The 18,249-nt window shown below is 37.0% G+C and overlaps 1 protein-coding gene and 1 non-coding gene across 2 annotated transcripts; both read left to right on the forward strand.

Moving 5' to 3' along the window:
- Positions 1-2,909: 2,909 nt before the first annotated feature.
- LOC146922454 (small nucleolar RNA R71) lies at positions 2,910-3,016 on the forward strand. Its single transcript, XR_015012959.1, has one exon. It is a non-coding gene; the product is annotated as a small nucleolar RNA R71 (small nucleolar RNA).
- An 8,062-nt stretch (positions 3,017-11,078) lies between these two features.
- On the forward strand, positions 11,079-17,313 carry LOC146922455 (uncharacterized). The gene is made up of 4 exons (XM_085715373.1): positions 11,079-11,982; positions 12,290-12,427; positions 16,574-16,813; positions 16,925-17,313. Exons 1-4 carry the CDS (start codon positions 11,113-11,115, stop codon positions 17,012-17,014), a joined length of 1,338 nt encoding a protein of 445 aa, XP_085571499.1. The 5' UTR covers positions 11,079-11,112; the 3' UTR covers positions 17,015-17,313.
- Positions 17,314-18,249: the final 936 nt, after the last annotated feature.

Consider the following 18,249-nt stretch of genomic DNA (forward strand, 5'->3'; position numbering starts at 1 on the left):
CCAAATAGTGCAAGCCATGACCCTCCGAAGGTACCTAAGTACGGGGTTGTGAATGTTGCTAGCTTTGTTGGCTCTAGGGACATAGTTATCAAGGCCGGTGATACGGTTCCAAAAGGCAAATTGGGTCATAGTTATCCGGTTTCTGTACTATCATCCCAATAATCATGAATATACCCCTCATTGACAAAACCTAAGGCTTCACAAAAGTGCTGAAGAGACATATTATAATCAATGTTCATTAACCGGAAAATAACTCTATGATTAGGGTTATCAAAATTCAACTTATCTTTGGTAAAAACAAGTGAGCTTAAAAATTCATAAGTAAAATTCTCATAACCCCTCATAGGTGTTAGCATATCAGTCCAACCTAGCCTACCCATCAACCTAAAAACATCATCTCTAAGCCCTAGCACTTGCAAATCATAGGAATCAGGATATCTAGAGGGATGTAAGGTTTTAGAAGTAAGAATTTTGTACCTGTCCCTTTGTTTGTTGTCTTTGAACCGAATTCCATGATTCTTGACTTGTGCTTGCTTCTTTGGGGGAGGTCCTCCTTGAGAGCTTGCTGGTTCTTTACCACTTCTTCTTGAAGCCATTGACCCTTGTTGGAATTGGTTTTGAAGGTTTAGGGTTTGGGAGGATTCGTGGTGGAAAGGATTGGTTTAGGGTTGGGGTTGATGTTTAAGGAAGGTTTGTTGGTTTGGATGTGGAGATTGGTTAAGGTTTTGTGGTTTTTGGGTTAGGTTTTGAAAGATTAGGGTTTTGGTGAATTATGGGTTTGAATGGGTGAAGGGTGTTTTTGATTGGTGGTTTTTGTTTTGGGTGAAGTTTGTGTTTGATTGGTGAAAGAATGGAGTGATTTGGTTAAGAATTGAGGGAGATATGGTGGTTTGAAGGTTTGAAAGTTATGGAGGTTTAGAGAGAAGTTTGAAAGATGAGAGAGGTTTGTGGTTTGAGAATGAGGAAGAAGAAGAGAAAAATTTATGTATATAGGCACAAGAGGTCGGGCACGGCCGTGCCACCCTTGGCACGGCCGTGCCAACTTTCCGTGGCTCATGTCCCTTTTTTTGTTCACAAACCTCGGCACGGCCGTGCCAGCTTCAAGACGGGCCGTGCCAACCTTCTCGGTAAGGAGGGCTTCAAAAATTTTCAATTTCTTGATTTTTTTTCGAATCACACTTGGACAATTACCTACAAAACAATTTAAAACAAAACAAAAGCAAGAAATGCGTGGGTTGCCTCCCACGAAGCGCTCTTTTAATGTCATTAGCTTCGACGGTTAGAAAGAGTCCTTAGAATGGATCAAAGATATCATATTGTGTAGATGACGCTATAAAACGTTCTTTCACAACATGATCGTTAAGCATGCAACAAGAGTAAAGAGCGGGACCTTTCATAACGTTTTCCAACTCAAATCCTACCATCTTATCACTCACTTGAAAGACTATCCTACCAAGTTTAACATCAATGAGAGCTCCCGCAGTTGCAAGGAAAGGTCTACCTAGGATTATAGGGACGTCATCGTCCTCTTCAATGTCAACGACTACAAAATCGATGGGGATGTATATCCCCTCTATCTTAACAGTATGTCCTCGACAAATCCTACAAGTTTCATGGTAGAACGATCGTCTATCTTTAGTTCCATTTCGGTAGGTTTCAACTCTCCTATCCTTATCCTTTTAAGAAGAGACAAAGGCAGCAAACTAACACTAGCTCCTAAGTCGCATAAGGCTTTGTTTATGGATTCATTCCCAATTTCACATGGTATGGCAAAGCTACCTGGATCTCTAAGCTTGGGGGTGCTTCTTGGATGATTGCACTAGTTTCCTTAGCCAAGGCTATTGTCTCATTATGCTCTATAGCCTTTTTCTTTGAAAAAAATTTCCTTTAAAAACTTGGCATATAGAGGCATCCTAGACAAAGCTTCAGCCAAGGGGAGTTTAATGCAAATCTTCCTAAGTATGTTAACAAATTTTTCAAACTTACCCTCTAGTTTAAGCTTTTCAGGATTTAAGGGGGATGGAGTTTTGTTTTCTTCAAGTGGTTTAGCTTCTTCTATCACAACTTTATCACCTAAGGGATTGACATTCTCTTTCCCAAAGTTTTTAACCTTAGCAAAAGTTTCACCTAGCTTACTACCCCTAAAAGATATGACATTAACTTGGGCTTTGGGGTTGGCTTCGGTTTGACCAGAAAGACTCCGGTGTTTGGGAAGATGTAGCCACTTGTTGGGCTATTTGGGCGATTTGTGTTTCAAGCATTTTAGAGTGAGTAGCAATAGAATCAACCTTGGTATTGAGCTTGGAAAGAGAATCATTCAGTAAATCCAGTTTGGTTTTTAAGTTCTTGAAGTTGTTTGTTTTGGTTGGCAATAGAATTTTCCAACAAAATTTCCAAATTGGATTTTTGAGTGAATCTTTGGTTGTTTGCATAACCGGGTGGTGCTACTTGTCCATAGCGATTTTGGTTTTTATAAAATTTTGATTTTGTCGCATCCCTTGGTTGTATTGAGCATAATTCATTTGCTCAACACCATTAATAGCACTACCTAGTTGGCAATCAACACCAAGATGACCAGCTATACCACATATTTCACAAGAAAGAGTAGATGCAGAATTGATAGCACTAACGTTGAATTTTTCAAGTTTTTCAGTTAGTGTATCAATTTTAGAAGCAAGGTGATCATAGTTAGAGACTTCGTGTATACTGCCTCCTTTTTGGAGGGTGAAGAACTAGAGATGGCTCTCTCGTCGGTCCATTTGTAATGATTCTCGAGCCATGTCTTCAATTAGGGCATACGCCTCCGTGTAGTTCTTGTTCATAAGTGCTCCACCTGCAATGCATCACCGTACATCTTAGTGGTATAAGACAAGCCATTATAAAAAGTGTGGACTATAAGCCACTTCTCAAGGCCATGGTGGGGACAAAGTCTTAGCATTTCTTTGAAACGCTCCCACGCCTCATAGAGAGATTCCCCATCTTTTTGATTGAACCGCATGATTTGGTCTTTAAGTTTAGCGGTTTTAGATGGTGGAAAGAAACGGCAAGGAATGCTTGCCTCATCCGATCCCATGAAGTAATGGAACCGACTTCGAGGGAATGGAACCAAGCGCTAGCTCTATCCCTTAAGGAAAAGGGAAAGAGATGAAGTCTTACGGCTTCTTGGTTCTCCTTCATGGTTCCACTAATTCGTAGGAAAACAGAGATGTGAAGATTGGGATCCTCGGTGGGGGATCCCGAGAATTGGTTTTGCTGCACCAAGTTAAGTAGGGCATGTGCTTGATTTCAAAGTTGTCATCCTCAACCGTTGGGTACACTATAACAGCTTGTGGCTCGCCCGTAGACGGCGTTGCATACTCCTTGAGAGTGCGATTGGCCATGGCGGTGTTATTTTGTGCTGCTCTCTTTCGTCTATGCAAATACCTTTCGATCTCGTTGATTATTACAACTCGATTTCTAGTTTTTCGCATAAAAGAATTGAGAACCCAAGAAGTTAATAATGACAGAAAAAAGTAAAAAAAATAAAAATAAAAAGAAAAGAGAAGGAAGAAGAGAGAATTCTAATCACTAAGAAAAAGCTAATTAAATTAGTTAACTCCCCAAGCGGCGCTTAAAAACTTGATAGAGCCAAACCGCAAGCGCACGGCCTATCGAAGTAATAGTAGTAAGTAGAGTATCGTTCCGCTAGGGAGTTGGTCAATTTAATTAACTTTTAATGAATGATTAGAGGAGAGAAAGTTGATTAGAAAGGGTTTGATTGCTGAAGGTAAAAACAATAATAATAAAGGGGCCTTAGGATCATTGGTTCATCTTAATAACTAATCCTTTACTAGACAAAATCCTAAACATCTAATTTCATGATTTACACACTAATTTCTAAAGACCGGTTTCCTTAGCCCCTCACCTTTCCGATGAAAGTCCGGTGAGAGTTTACTTCTAGCAACCAAGCCTATTTCACCGACATGATTACTAGAAGATGCATAGAGGATTGAAACTACTTTGTCTCAATAATTGCAAAGACTATTTCACTGTTTTGCAATTATTGTCTAGATTCACTTGTTCCAACATCAAAGCTCCGCTCTCGCTTTATGAATTGATGTTTGGGATGATGGATTAACGATTATCAAACCCTCCGCTTTCGCTTCCACAGCTTGATAATTGTTAATCCACGTTAAGACGGTGAATCTAGATTAGAAATTAGGGTTACATAGAAATTAGGGTTTAGACATGTTTCGTTTAGGATTGAGTCATTAGACTCCCCAATAATCCTAAGACTAAGAAGTCTACTCACTCATGTTCATCGTAGACATGGAGGAAGAAGAGAGAAATACGGTAAAATAAATTGCAAGGAAAGTAAAAGGGAAAATAAAGACTTTTATTAAAATAGCAATTGAAATAAACAAAGTAAAGCATGATTGTTCATGGTGGAGAGCTACTCTATTTATAGCTTTACAATCGACTTAGAAACTAAGCAACTAAAAGGGTAAAACAAGAAAGCCGCAAATGTTGGGTAACTTGGCCTTGAAGAAAAAGCAGCAAAAGTGGCTTCGGAGGTGGCACGGCCGTGCCACATGTTGGCACCGGCCGTGCCAAGCTTCGACTTGGTGGGAACATATTTTTGTCCCGTATCTTCGTATTCTTGCGCCGTATTTGCTGCAGTCCTCTTTCTTTTGCTCCAAGACACCTTCCACCATATATTTATTCCTAGAATAAAATAAAACATAATTTGAAGTAAAATATTCTAAACTAAAATAAAATGCAATAAAACTAAATCAAATCTAAAATAAAACTAAACTAAATAAGGCAATAATTAATACTATCTATGACTCATCAATCGTGACACGTTTTTGGGCAAACGTGACATGATTTTCCCAAATTTATAAATAAACCCAACACGATTTTCATTCCATTCACTTCCAAAAGTAGCCAAACTCTGCCAAAATTTTCCCGAACCACTAACCTACGATTTTCTAACCCTTTTCTACCAAAAATCTTCATCTTTTCATCTTCCAATCACCAAACCATCACCATAAACCTTCATCATCACCCACAAACAACCTAAATCGAACATCTCCATCATCTTCACCCTAACCCTAACCCTAATTTTCATTTTTCTTCAAACCCTAACCCTAACCATGGTTGAGACCCGCAACAAAGGCATGTCACAAGCCACATCCCAACCATCCAAAAAGGCCAAGATAGCCCCCAAACGCAAACAATTTGTCAAACCTAGCCCTAACACCGCCCCACCATCATCCGTTAACCACCGATTTTATAACAACGCTGCCCGAGACCGTTTCAAAGATATCCGTGGCTTTAGAGTGATCCCGGAGAGAGGTTTTGATTTCACCAAACTCATCTCCAACCCCGAGTTACATCAGTGATCACCGAGAGAGGGTGGGAGTCCCTTGTAAACATGATTTTTGAGCAGACCAACAAAAACTATTGGGATAGAATTCTATTCCAATGCTAGGTACATGGGGAGGAAGTATGTGTCCTATGTGAGGGGGAAGGAGATTGACTATAGCCCGGAGAGAATAAATCAATTGGCGGAGATTGTGCCACCAGAGGTGTGTGATGCGAAGAGGATGATGGAGAAGTGCAAGAACCGAAATGATGATAGGTGGGAAGAGTTGCTTCGCAGCTTTGTGTTGAAGGTGCAAAGTGGCATGGAGGGTCACATATGCTGTTGAGGGCTGACTTCAAGCCCCATGCAAAGGCGTGGGCATCTTTTGTGGTGCGTACTATTGAAGGCACCTCTTGTACTTCGTAGATTCCGCCGCCCCGCGTGCTTACCTTGTCGGCTATTCTTGATGGTGCACCCATCAATGTTGGTGAGTTAATTGCCAACAATATATATATATATATATATATGTTTGCTTCATGTACCAAGAAGGCGTTCCCTCACTTCGAGCCTTATCAATTGGCTTTGTGAGGAAGCCGAGTGTGATTTGTTCGGAAACGATCTAAGCAGCAAATGCATGCATGATGAAGCCCATCACCGACACTTACATGGATGGCTTTGTCAAGGATTATCATGACCGCATGCATGCAATCATGGTTGTCGAGGCAAAGAATAAGCGGGACGGCCACGCCGCCACCACCACATCAACCACACGCCCCAGTGCACCCACCTCCACCTCGGTCCGTTCATGGAGAGGGGAGCAACAGGGGTGCCTATGCACCTATTCATCCTATGATGCCGGACTACATGTTCGGCCATGCCAACCGGATGAATGAGGTGTCGATCAGAGTACCGGAACCGTCCGAGATTTGGTCGAAGTTCACCGAGGTGGTCTCGCCTCAACAGGAGGAAGATGACCGGGTCTTTTCGAGCGTTTTGATGGGTCCGAGGAGGCTATGGACCACTATTTTGATGTCACCGCAGGTCGAGCTCAAGATAGAGAGCAGGAGATTAGAGCCGATTTTGCCGCCGGTGGCGCCTACCCGTATATCACTTTGGGGAGGATACCTAAGCAGAGGAGGACCCCAACACTTGGATTCGGAGGACCGGATGCAGGATTGAGTGGGCTACCGATGGCCCATTCTTTTATTATTTTTCTGTTTTTGTTTCAAAGCACTTTGGTTATGTACTTTTAATTTCATGTTTGAACAATTTTATTTACTTTGGTAATGTTTAACTCCGTTGTACCCCCGTTTATGTAATTATTCCCGCACTTGTTTATTATTGATGAATTTGTTTGTTTAGTTGACTTTTTACAGTTTGATAACAAATAGTTGTTCAAGTGGTACTCCAAAAGTTCAAAAGGAGGAGTGACTTGGTTTTCAAAGGCGAAGTGTACGGCGGTAAAGATAGGTAGTCACAACTCCCGTAAATCTCAACCATAAGGTTTATTGCCAAATTTTGTTTTTCAATTTACATATATTAGAATATTCCATGCATTTACATTTCTAGAACTTGCATTGTTTCTCTATCGTTGATTGATCTTTGTCATTAGCACACCGAGGCAAAAATGCTTGGACTCCGTGAGCCTTTTGAAGCCTACCCCGATTTTAATTGTTAAATTTTATCCTTTTCTTAGCCAATTTGAGCCGGTAGGATTAGAACTTTTTGTTCCGTGACAAACTACTTTACAAGCTTAGAGACTTTTAGGACTTGTCCCTTATTTTTTTTCCGAGTTAGGCATTGTAGAATGTTACTAATAATTAAGTTTGGGGTTGCTATTGGGATATGCAACCAATTAAGTTTGGGGTGGGGGTACTAGAGAATAAGAGAACAAAAAGAAAAAAGATTGTCATGCAATGCAAAAATACACTCAAAAATTGGTGTATGAAAAAAAATGAAAACGAATGATGAAAAAGGGACAAAACATTGAAAATCCGAGTAACTTCAAACTCGATTGTCCCTAATGTTATAAATATTCTCTAGTATCTTTCAAATTGTTGTTATATAAGGTGAATGAATGAAGGATTGAATTTTATGCTTTAACTTCCGTAGGAATGCCTAACTCAAATTTTGTGTAGCCTACTTATCCAAATATTATCCCACCTTCACCTAAGCCCCGTTATAACCCTTAAAGACCTCAAAGTGTGCATTGACATTGATTTTGATTGACGTTTAGAAACTTTTCAAGCGTATGGTAATATGTAGATTGCATGTCGATCGTGTATAAACCCTTTTCAATTAGTTGTGTGGAGTTATGAATTGGTGATTGCGTACAAGTCAAACTAGCTCATCTTTAGCTAGTAAGGTGTTGAACTTTTGGGTACTACCGCTTGATCGTGTAATTGTTATTTTACCGTCGATTGTCGGCTTTGCAAGTAAATTCCTTGAGGACAAGGAATGGTTTAAGTTTGGGGTTGTGATGACATCTTGTCATTACGTAATTTTATATGTATTTTAGCACAAAAATGGAGTTCACAAGGAGACTTATGCAAAGAAAAGAGCAAAGAACCGGAGGAAATACAAAGAAAGAAAACGACGTGTCACGATTGGTAAAACGTGACACGATTTGGTGAAACCCTAATTCAGTTTCTTGCTCCGAAGGTAAAAACGTGTCACGGTTCACTTAAAACGTGACACGATTTAGGCGATATTCCGTGCCTATTTAAGCCGAAGTCTATTCCAAAAACAAGGGGGACGAATTCTAGAGAGCAAAGTGCGATTTTGCAACTACAAGGAAGACCAAGAGGACAATTTCTTCATCCTTCAACCACTTTGTGTATGTTTTATTACCTCTAATGATTATGTTATTTGTAAACACTATTATGAGTAGCTAAATCCATTAAAGGTTAGGTCCGAGATGATTCGTTGTAACCCTAATTGATACATTATGTTGTGAAACTCTATTTATTGTGAATGATATTCTAGTCTTTATTCAATTCAATTGTTCTTAATGCTTTTTATATCCCGATCAAATATAAATATGATTTTGTGAGAACGAATGACTACCGACCATAGCTTTCGACCTAGACCTATTGAATTGTTCTAATAAACATGGTTAGTCTAGGAATAGATAATCGTTTGTTAGTGATATTAAGTTAACGTGCTTAAACCTTCAAAGAATATTAGACCACCTAAGAAATTAGTGGGCCGTAGTTTGAGAAGAGGTCCTAACTCAAGGGATTGATTAAGACTATTTTGTTAACTATCGTAGGAATAGAAAAGCATTCATAAGAATAGGTGCAAGTATAACAATTAGGGGAACATAGATGATTCGAAAGACCTAATCTCATCTCTCTCTTATTTTCTAACCGAATCTTTATTTTATGTTATTTAATTTTATGCAATCAAATCAAATCTCGTCGCCTAGTGGCAAACAAAGTATTTTACACATCCTAAATATTAACCTTATTGCTGAATTGAGATTAACACAATCCTCGTGGGATTGATATTTTTACTACTTCGATAGTATTTGGTGCACTTGCCAAACGCCTATCGTAGACTATATATAATGAGGAGTGACAAGAGTAAATTTTCGCACAAAAAAATGGTGAATCGATTCACTAAATGAGTGAATCCATTCAGACAAAGAAAAATACAAGCCAAAGACACATGAAGAATGATACGATTAAGTGCATGTGTGAATCGATTCAAATAAGTCCAGGATGAAGAATGATTTGATTCAACCTTTTGTTGAATCGATTCAAAGCAAGCCGAGAGTTTTATGATACGACTCAAACCGTAATGAATCGATTCATATGTGATACGACTCAAAAAGTGGTGAATCGTTTCATCGTAAATTATAGACTACGATGATACGATTCAATGTATGATGAATCGATTCAACAAGTGAAAAGATGAACTATGACACTTTTTAGGTGAACGAGTAATGCACATGACACAAGTGAATCCGAAGACCAAGAGCCATAGATGTTGGGTGCTTTAACATGTTAAATACTAGGCAGTCATCATAAAGATAAACAAAAGTAAAGGACATCATCAAAAACATATAAAATAAAACTATGTAGGCTTCATTGTTGATATTGAAGACATGAATATTTTTTGTTAATATGACATGTTGAATTAATTTCCGCTATTGAAGTATGAATTATTATTGCTTTATTAAATGACAGATGATGAGTTTTGTAACATCCTATTATTTAAATATATTCTTCTTATTTAATAAATCAATGTTGATATTTAGGGTGTTACGATCTACATTCTCGATGCTTCTCCTATAATTAGAGGATATTGTGTGGTATGAAACCAAATTGGTACTACGTTATTATTATTTTCTTATAGAAGAAAGTTCAGGTAAGCCGAGTTTTGGAGGCTCACCGGTGTTAAAGTAGCCTTCAATACTTAACAAGACCTAATAGAAATACTTGTAGATTATCTACCAAAAAGATCCTCACATTGACAATTAAAGTTAAACCTAAAAGTTTACGAGTGAGTCAACTATTTATCAACCGGGATAACTTTCGTTTGCCCACATTGTTATCCTCTTTCTCATATCTATCATTTATTTATAAATTTACTTGTAACATTTCATGCTTAGAAGTATAATAGATATTTCTTATCAAAAGTAAGAAATGTAATAGGTACTTTTGGTTGAGAAAGTCTTTCATGGATACAACCCCAAATAAATATTATTTGGGCACACTTACATAAAACTAACAAATTAAATAAAAAGTATTTTGTCACATCAATTGATATATTATAATTTTATTTTTCTTTAAAAAAATTTTTGGCTTTATGTGTGTGCCTAAATATTTTTATTTATGTTTTTGTCCAACCAAGTGTGCCTCCTTTTGGTTAAACTCGTAAAAGGATTTAATTCATACACATAGATAGATAAAAAAATATAATAGACATTAGAATTCTTGATTTTAAAGTAGAAATTGTAATCTTATAATAAATTTTAGGCTTAATTGCACTTTTGGCCCCCTATCTTTTCAAAACTTGCTACATGCCCCTAACTAATTTAAATACAAAATGCCCCTTAAGTATTGAATCTTTGCGCTTTTGGCCCCCAACGCCGACGTGGCACCCTAAATGAGGTGCCACGTGTCATTTTTTTAATTTTTTTTGCTCCTTGGGGGCCAAAACTGCCAAAGATTCAATACTTAGGGGGCTGTTTTGTATTTAAATTAGTTAGGGGTCAGAACCGCAAGTTTTGGAAAGATAGGGGCCAAAAGTGCAATTAAGCCTAAATTTTAAAAGGGTAAAAGTCATTTTGATATCTAAATGTATAAGGAATAATCACAATAGTCTTGCATTGTATCAAAACTCCAAAATAATTCTTAATTGTGCATTGTTTTAGTCAAAAATAATCTTCTCATATTAAAATATTACTTCATATAAGGATTGATACAATAATAAGTAAATATATTGATGAATTATTATGACAATAATAACGAAGCATTTTAACATAAAAGACTATTTTAATTAATATAATACATAATCAACAACTATTTTAAAATTTCGATACAACAAACGTTATTGTATCTAATATTTACACTTTTAGACACCTAAACGACTATTACCAAAAACTTTAACTAAAAAATATATTTTATTTTGAAGGGATAAACTAAAAAAATTAATTAATAATAAAAAAATATTAGTGAATGGAGCTGAACTAAACAAAAGAACCAAAAGAAATTCACTCTGTCCTGAAAAGCTGAGTTGTTGACTTAACTTCCCCAATCATGGCGAGAACAACACAAACACAAGTACACTCTATTCTCTCACTCACACTTCTCACTCTCCTTCTCTCAACAACAACAACAACAACCTATTCAGAAGACGAAAACGACACTCCAATCGGTCGTTTCCAACGCTACCTTCGCATAAACACCGCACACCCAAATCCAGATTACACCTCCGCTATTTCCTACCTCACCTCCCAATCCAACTCCATCCCTTCCATCCATCACAAAATCCTTGAATTCTCACCAGGGAAGCCTCTCCTTCTCTTTACATGGCCTGGGTCCCACCCTTCTCTCCCTTCCATCCTCCTCAATTCCCATCTTGATTCTGTCCCTGCTGAACCTTCTAAATGGCTCCATCCTCCTTTCTCGGCCGTTCGCGATGCGGACGGCCTTATCTTCGCCCGTGGTGCACAGGATGATAAATGCATCGCTATGCAATACCTCGAAGCTATACGGAGTCTTAACAACAAGGGTTTTGTTCCGGTTCGGACGGTTCATATCTCCCTAGTTCCTGATGAGGAGGTTGGTGGATTTGGTGGTTGGCAGTTGTTTGTGGAGTCTGAGGAATTTGAAAAGATGAATGTTGGATTTGCGTTAGATGAAGGACAAGCTTCGGTTGGTGATGAGTTTAGGGTTTTTTATGCGGATCGGTTTCCATGGCATTTGAAGATTAAAGCGAAAGGGCAACCGGGGCATGGTTCCAGATTGTATGATGATAGTGCTATGGAGAATTTGATGAAGAGTGTTGAGGCTGTGAGTAGGTTTAGAGAGAGTCAGTTTGATGTTGTTAAGGCTGGGAAGGCGTTGAATTCCGAGGTTGTTTCGGTTAATCCAGTTTATGTTAAGGCTGGAGTTCCCACTCATGATGTGAGTTTGGCATTTGCATCATAACACCGTTTATTTTTTACAGTGTGATTTGATTGAATGCATGTGTAAAATCACTATGACGCCACTTTATTATGTTAATATCTGCATAGATATCTATACGGTGAAATGTGATTGGATGGATGTATGTGTATGTTGTTTATAACTTAAATCCATTTGTTATTTTTATAGTACGATTTGATTGGATGTATGTGTGAAATCACTATAAGGTGTTTATTAATTGAATCCTTTTGTTAATTGGGAAGATGGTTGTTGATATATGTTTGATGTGTTGATGGTGTTTATGAAGGGGTTTGTGATGAATGTGCAACCTTCGGAGGCGGAAGCTGGTTTTGATCTTAGGTTGACTCCTACGACAGATCCTGACGAAATGAAGAGGAGAATTGCTGCTGAATGGGCACCCTCTGTTAGAAATATGTCATATGAGGTGAGTTTCTTATGAAAAGTCTGATTTTTCTTTTGGATTTTATTGCAAAATGATTTTTGTTTTTAATTAATGAAGTTCCTATAGGTAGAACTAGTAAAAAATGTGGACTGTGGAAATTGGAATACGTACACATTGTTATTAGAGAAATACGAAAGAGATCATTAGAGAAGAGAGGAAATGAGTCTCTTGTTTGGTTAGTAAATAATAGAAGAGACGGGAAGTAAAAATGTCGTATCGCTTCTTTTCTAAAGTGAGGCCACGAGGACAAGAAAACTCATTTTTTATTCCATTTATTATTATACACCTGTGCTGCGTCCAACTCTTTTGTTCTTGTAATTCACTGCTCATATCAAGGCTGCCTTCCCCTCTGAATTCCCAGCAGCACCTTCGTTCAATCAAACAAATATATAATTATGAATGAGTCTAATGTATATATGAATAATTTGTATGAAAAGCCAAGTAGAGAATAGAGATGTCGTACCTTTTGAGCAGAACAGAAGGCACCAAGATATGAAATTGAGAGGGATTTTTGGAAGCTGTTGAGGGAGAGATGTTGGTACATTGAAGGAGGTGGGTCTGAAACAAGGATGAGTAGTCCCCAAGTATACTTGGTGTGATGTGACTTGAGCTAAATCATGGGGTGGAAATTCTCATTTTTATTTCTTCCGTAATACTGCTGTAGTTTCAGGTACCAACTAGTTAGTATCTAGTCATAGGTGAAGTGAGCTATAAATTTTGCTCAAAACAGGACTTTGGATTTCCCTTGCTCTGGTTTGACACTGTCCTGGTATTGTAGTTTCAGATTGTTCTACATCCCTTTTATGTATTCAAATCATTTGCTTGCTAGACATTTACTATTCTATTCTCACTATTTAGCTTCTCATTTTATGACAATGCTATTTATTCTTACGAATAATTATAGAAAGGAAAGGAGAAACTGATTATTGAATGGTTGTTTTTATGGGAGCGACCAAGCTCTCTAATTCTTGGAAGGGAGAGACCAAGACTGTCGAATTTCTTGGAAGGGAACCATTTATACCTGTAAACCTTCATTTTCTTATCTCCAATTTCATTTCTGGTGTGTTTCAGAAAGAGAGTGGAGAGAGAGATATGAGAGGGAGTGGAAAGAGTGATATGAGAGAAAGAGATATCACAGAGAGGAAGGAGGGAGAGAGGACATTTTTTATTAGAAAGTGAAAGGGTATTTTGGTATTTTAGATATTTTTCACCTGTGATAAAAATTTGTCCCAGGGTTTAGTGAGGGAGTAGAATTCTAGCTTTTGTCTAGTCTCCCCTTGCTCCGTATTTTTCCTGGAGTAGTTTTTTAAATCAAACATGGTATAAATGGAGCTGTCCTGTCCAGTCTCTTACTTTTAAGCAAATCAAACTTAACCTTAGTGAACAACAATTTTACTATATCTTCGGTACTACAACATGGTATCACTTGAAGCTCCAAATCAAATTTTCCCACATAAAGACAAATGAGATTTGTATAGGAAGATACAAATTCCTATGGAATTACTTTACTGATCTGGAGGAGGTTGACAACTATGGAATTGTTAATTTCCCTTATCTCACTTTATGTAAGTTGGTTTTTTTTTTTTTTTTGAATCGGCACTTTATGTAAGTTGGTTATAAGGCCCTTGCAACAAATGTGAATCCTAAAGTGGTCAACATTAGCAAGTTACAAGCAAGTATAATAGATCGCCATTTGGTCCATAGTGCACTGAAATTTATAATCATTGGATTTATTTTTGCATTGTAGTTCCACTGAATTTAATTTATAGATATTCCACTGGATTTATTCTCGTCCCTTATGACTCTTCTGCTACAGACCCAAAAATAATCTTATCTTTGCACTCCATGACCCATGTCACTGTCCAGCCTCCTGTGCTTCCTAGCGTAATCAACGAGATGAACAAGTATATGGTTTAATTCACCTCCATTGCATATTCTTTTTGCCTCACTAGTATTTGGGTAAGTTTTTGTATTCTGTAAGGGGACGAGAATCTTATAGGATTCACATTTAATTTTTACATTTCGTTTTGTGGGTTGAATGAACAAAAACGGATGGTTGCAACTCCAACCAAAATGGGACGTTCAATTGGAGATAGTTCAACCCATTATCCATTATTGGCCATCTTAAAGCTAAGGAATGACAATAATCAGGAAGAAACAATTAACATTTTTTGGAAAGGAAGAAGAAACAATTTTTAAATTTGTGAAAACCCATGATTAAGAGATTGACCTCCTGAATGATGAGAAACTCAAACTTTAAATCCAACAAAGAAACTCACTATCGATGATTTTTGTAGAACATGATTTATTTTGACATTGTTTGAGTCTTGATTTTGTCATAGAACATGATTCAACGATTTTCGTAGAATAATATTTCAGTTGCAACTATTGAATCGTCATTGTTGACAAACCAAATGATTTGGGCAGTGAAGCGTGGCTGGCTGAAGGGAAGGGGAGAAAAGGTTGTGGATGGGAGACTATCCAGTTTAGAAAGTGCACCATACAAGTGTTAGGGTTAGATCAATCTAACGGTGAAAAACAATGGTACCAAATGGACTATAATGGTGGTCCATATTAACTGTTGCCTCAAGTTACAATGAATAAGCTGGAACTCATTAGTGATTGTCTAACACAATAGAGGAGACCCTTCAGAGAGAAATCCTACTTCAAGAGTATGTAGTATTTTTTTTCCTCTAGTTTTGAAAAATCATAAAAGTACAGCAAAAGCTCGACTTTATTTGATTATACTACAATCATAACATGATAGCATAGACTAAGGATGGGCATCGGTTCAGGCCCAAACTGCATAACCGGCCCAACTCGTGGGTGAAATGTAGTGTCAGAAGAGTAAGGATATCAATCAGAGTGAAAGTGAGGGAGGCATTTAGCTAACTCGGGTCTGAAAGTATTTAGGGTTTGATGTGTTTACTGGGCCATTTTTTTTTATAATTTCAGCAGCTTATTTGGCCCAGGGTGTGTGGGCCTGTCTATAAGCCAAGTAGTAATAATTTTAATAAATAGTCATAATATAATGATGGGTACGGTCCCAACGGGCCCCGGAAAACCACCCAACCGAACCGTTTTAGCCCAATCATGAGCGTTTGTTTGACTCGTTGGACCCGCCAACTCAAGTTGACTGACCAAATGCAAAAATACCCCTGCAGGTAAGGTGGGTCCGGTAGGTAATGTTGCCCAGCCGACGACTGATCAGATTAAAACTTTGTTATTCTATTATGGTTTGAAAAGATATTTTTTCTTGTTCTTGACTTCAACTTTCAACTCTTCCAATGTCCACTTGTCTTCTCCCATGCTTTCATCAATTACTGAGCTCTGTTGCTGTTTTTGGGACACCATTGTTGAGTTTTGGCACACTGAATAAAATTTTCTGGCACTGTAAATCACCACCGACTCTGCTTTTCTGACCACTGCCACCCTCTTGATGTCTGCAATGAACAAACTCCATATGCTCTCTGACACTGATGGCAGAGTTTACTGTTGAAAAAGGTAGAAGAAAACACCAGTGTAGTAGTAGTATCTGAGATGTCAGTGCTAATGTTTGCAAACTAAATGGTGTTTTTTATTAATCAATATCATTAGACCTGATTATCATAAAAACAGGCAAATAATAAACTCTTACAAAAAACAATTTTATAGTGAATATTAGTATTAAAATGTAAAAGTTAGTTAAGATTTTAGTTGGTTTGTTAATCTTCTCCTAACTCTATACGAAGAGCAAAGTGTAATCATTTCCATGTATCTTTAATCAGTATGAAATCTAATGAGCTTTCTCTCTTTACACTCTTAAGCTTATTTTCTTAAGAGATGATTTTTTTCATCTCTTTGATCATGTGATTTGTAACAATTAGATCAGTTATTTTATATGATTTTGCCTCATTGAATGAGTCGATGGCTGTTCGGTTTCTTTCTTGCCTAAAGTTATAACTATGGCACCTTAGAAGCCTTTTTCTTTTTCAATTAACATGTTATATAGTACAATGTATAAAAGCTAATGAGATCTTTTATACGTCATAACCTATTCTTTTACTTTGTACTATTAGACTTTACTCTCAGTTACCATCAAACGTAGTTAAAACCTGTCATTAATTTCTTGACAAAAAAATATTGCAGATCATAGAGAAAGGACCCATCAGAGACTATTTGGGGCGTCCTTTAATGACTGCAACTAATGATTCCAATCCATGGTGGTTAGTTTTCAAGCAGGCTATAGCCTCAGCTGGAGAAAAACTTTCGAGGCCTGAAATTCTTCAATCCACAACCGATGCTCGATATATTCGACAGAAAGGGATTCCTGTACTTGGTTTCTCCCCAATGAAAAATACTCCCATCTTGCTTCATGACCACAATGAGGTTAAACAACTTTCCCAATTCTTAGTTATTGTATGTAACTTTTATTCCATTCTGCACGAACTCTTTTACTTCATTATATACTTTTTTGACTCCTGTGATTTTCACGTGCAGCATCTACGAGATACTGTGTACATGAAGGGAATAAAGGTATACGAGTCTTTGATAAGCTCCTTGAGTTCGTTTACTGAAGCTTCACATTAGTTGCGCATAGTTGTATAAGGAAAGGCGGCTGAGTTGCTTATCTTTGTATTAAGGAAAGGCGGCTGAATTGCTTATCTCATTGACACTGTTGATAGGGGTATGATTATACTTATAGTGTTCAAAGCACATGTGAAATTGCTTATCTCTGAATGTGTATTGTATCAAATCAAATTTGCTATAGTGTCAAGTATTAAGGAGATCAATAAAATCAATGTAATTTATATCTTTGAATAATTTGAATGAATTCTCTGTATTGCATAATAAAATTGTATTTGTATACAAGAGATATTCTCTCAAAAGTAAGGAAACAACAACAACAACCAAGCCTTATCTCAAAAGTAAGGAAAATAGACAACTATTTAGTCTCTGTAATGAAACTGCACAAAAGGTAATTAAGAGAAATAATCTTCAGAATGGAAATAATCAACATCTTCCTCGATTGGAGCATATGTATCATGCAATTAACTTGTCAAGTAAAAATAGCAAGTTCCATATATAATTTTTGATGAGATTTGAAGTAATCTTCTCTATGTAAAGTGGCTATCAATTTATGTCTTTAGTTTTGATCGAATACCCAATTTGGTCCACAAAATTGTTGAACTGTATTTACTTAGTTTTCACATTATAAACATTCCAAAACTATCTTTTTGCCTTTAGGAAAAATAAAATATATTATAAAACTATCTCCAGAATTGTAAAATGTTAATTAGACTTGATTTATGAAAGATTGGATTAGAATAAAGATATATATTGATGCTTGATTTTCACAAATAAGTTGTACCGAAAAAATTAGTTTCTTCAATCATGATATAATGATATTACTGTGTTGTTAATTACTTATGAAGTATATGCTAATATTTGACTGAGTAGGTGTTTGGTTTGACATCTAGGGGCTCGGACGCACGTTTCCAAGCCATTCCACCATGAAAAATAGAAGCTAAAGATACTAGCTTTTTAGCTTCATTCAAGATGTGCGTTTAGTGGCCTGGGTACCGCAGAAACAAACATGCACTAAATGGTGTAGTATGTTATGGTTCGTATGACTATGTGTTATATATATATATATATATATATATATATATATATATATATATATATATATATATATATATGTGTGTGTGTTTGTTATGAATGTTTTATATCATTAACATATTTTGAATTTCTTACCCTTAGGTGTTAGTGTTTGGCACTTGCAATGGTGCAAGATCATTAGAGGAGGCAGGTTATGTTAATAG

The sequence above is a fragment of the Medicago sativa genome, chromosome 5 (assembly GCF_051527215.1).
Source record: "Medicago sativa cultivar Bolivia chromosome 5, Bolivia_mono, whole genome shotgun sequence".
In the NCBI taxonomy this organism is placed as follows: Eukaryota; Viridiplantae; Streptophyta; class Magnoliopsida; order Fabales; family Fabaceae; genus Medicago; species Medicago sativa.

Coding starts and splice junctions, on each gene's coding strand:
- LOC146922455 (XM_085715373.1), top strand. CDS start 11,113: ATGGCGAGAACAACACAAACACAAGTACACTCTATTCTCTCACTCACA. Junction 12,428..16,573: donor TTAGAAATATGTCATATGAG/GTGAGTTTCTTA, acceptor AAAATATTGCAG/ATCATAGAGAAAGGACCCAT. Junction 16,814..16,924: donor TGCTTCATGACCACAATGAG/GTTAAACAACTT, acceptor TTTCACGTGCAG/CATCTACGAGATACTGTGTA.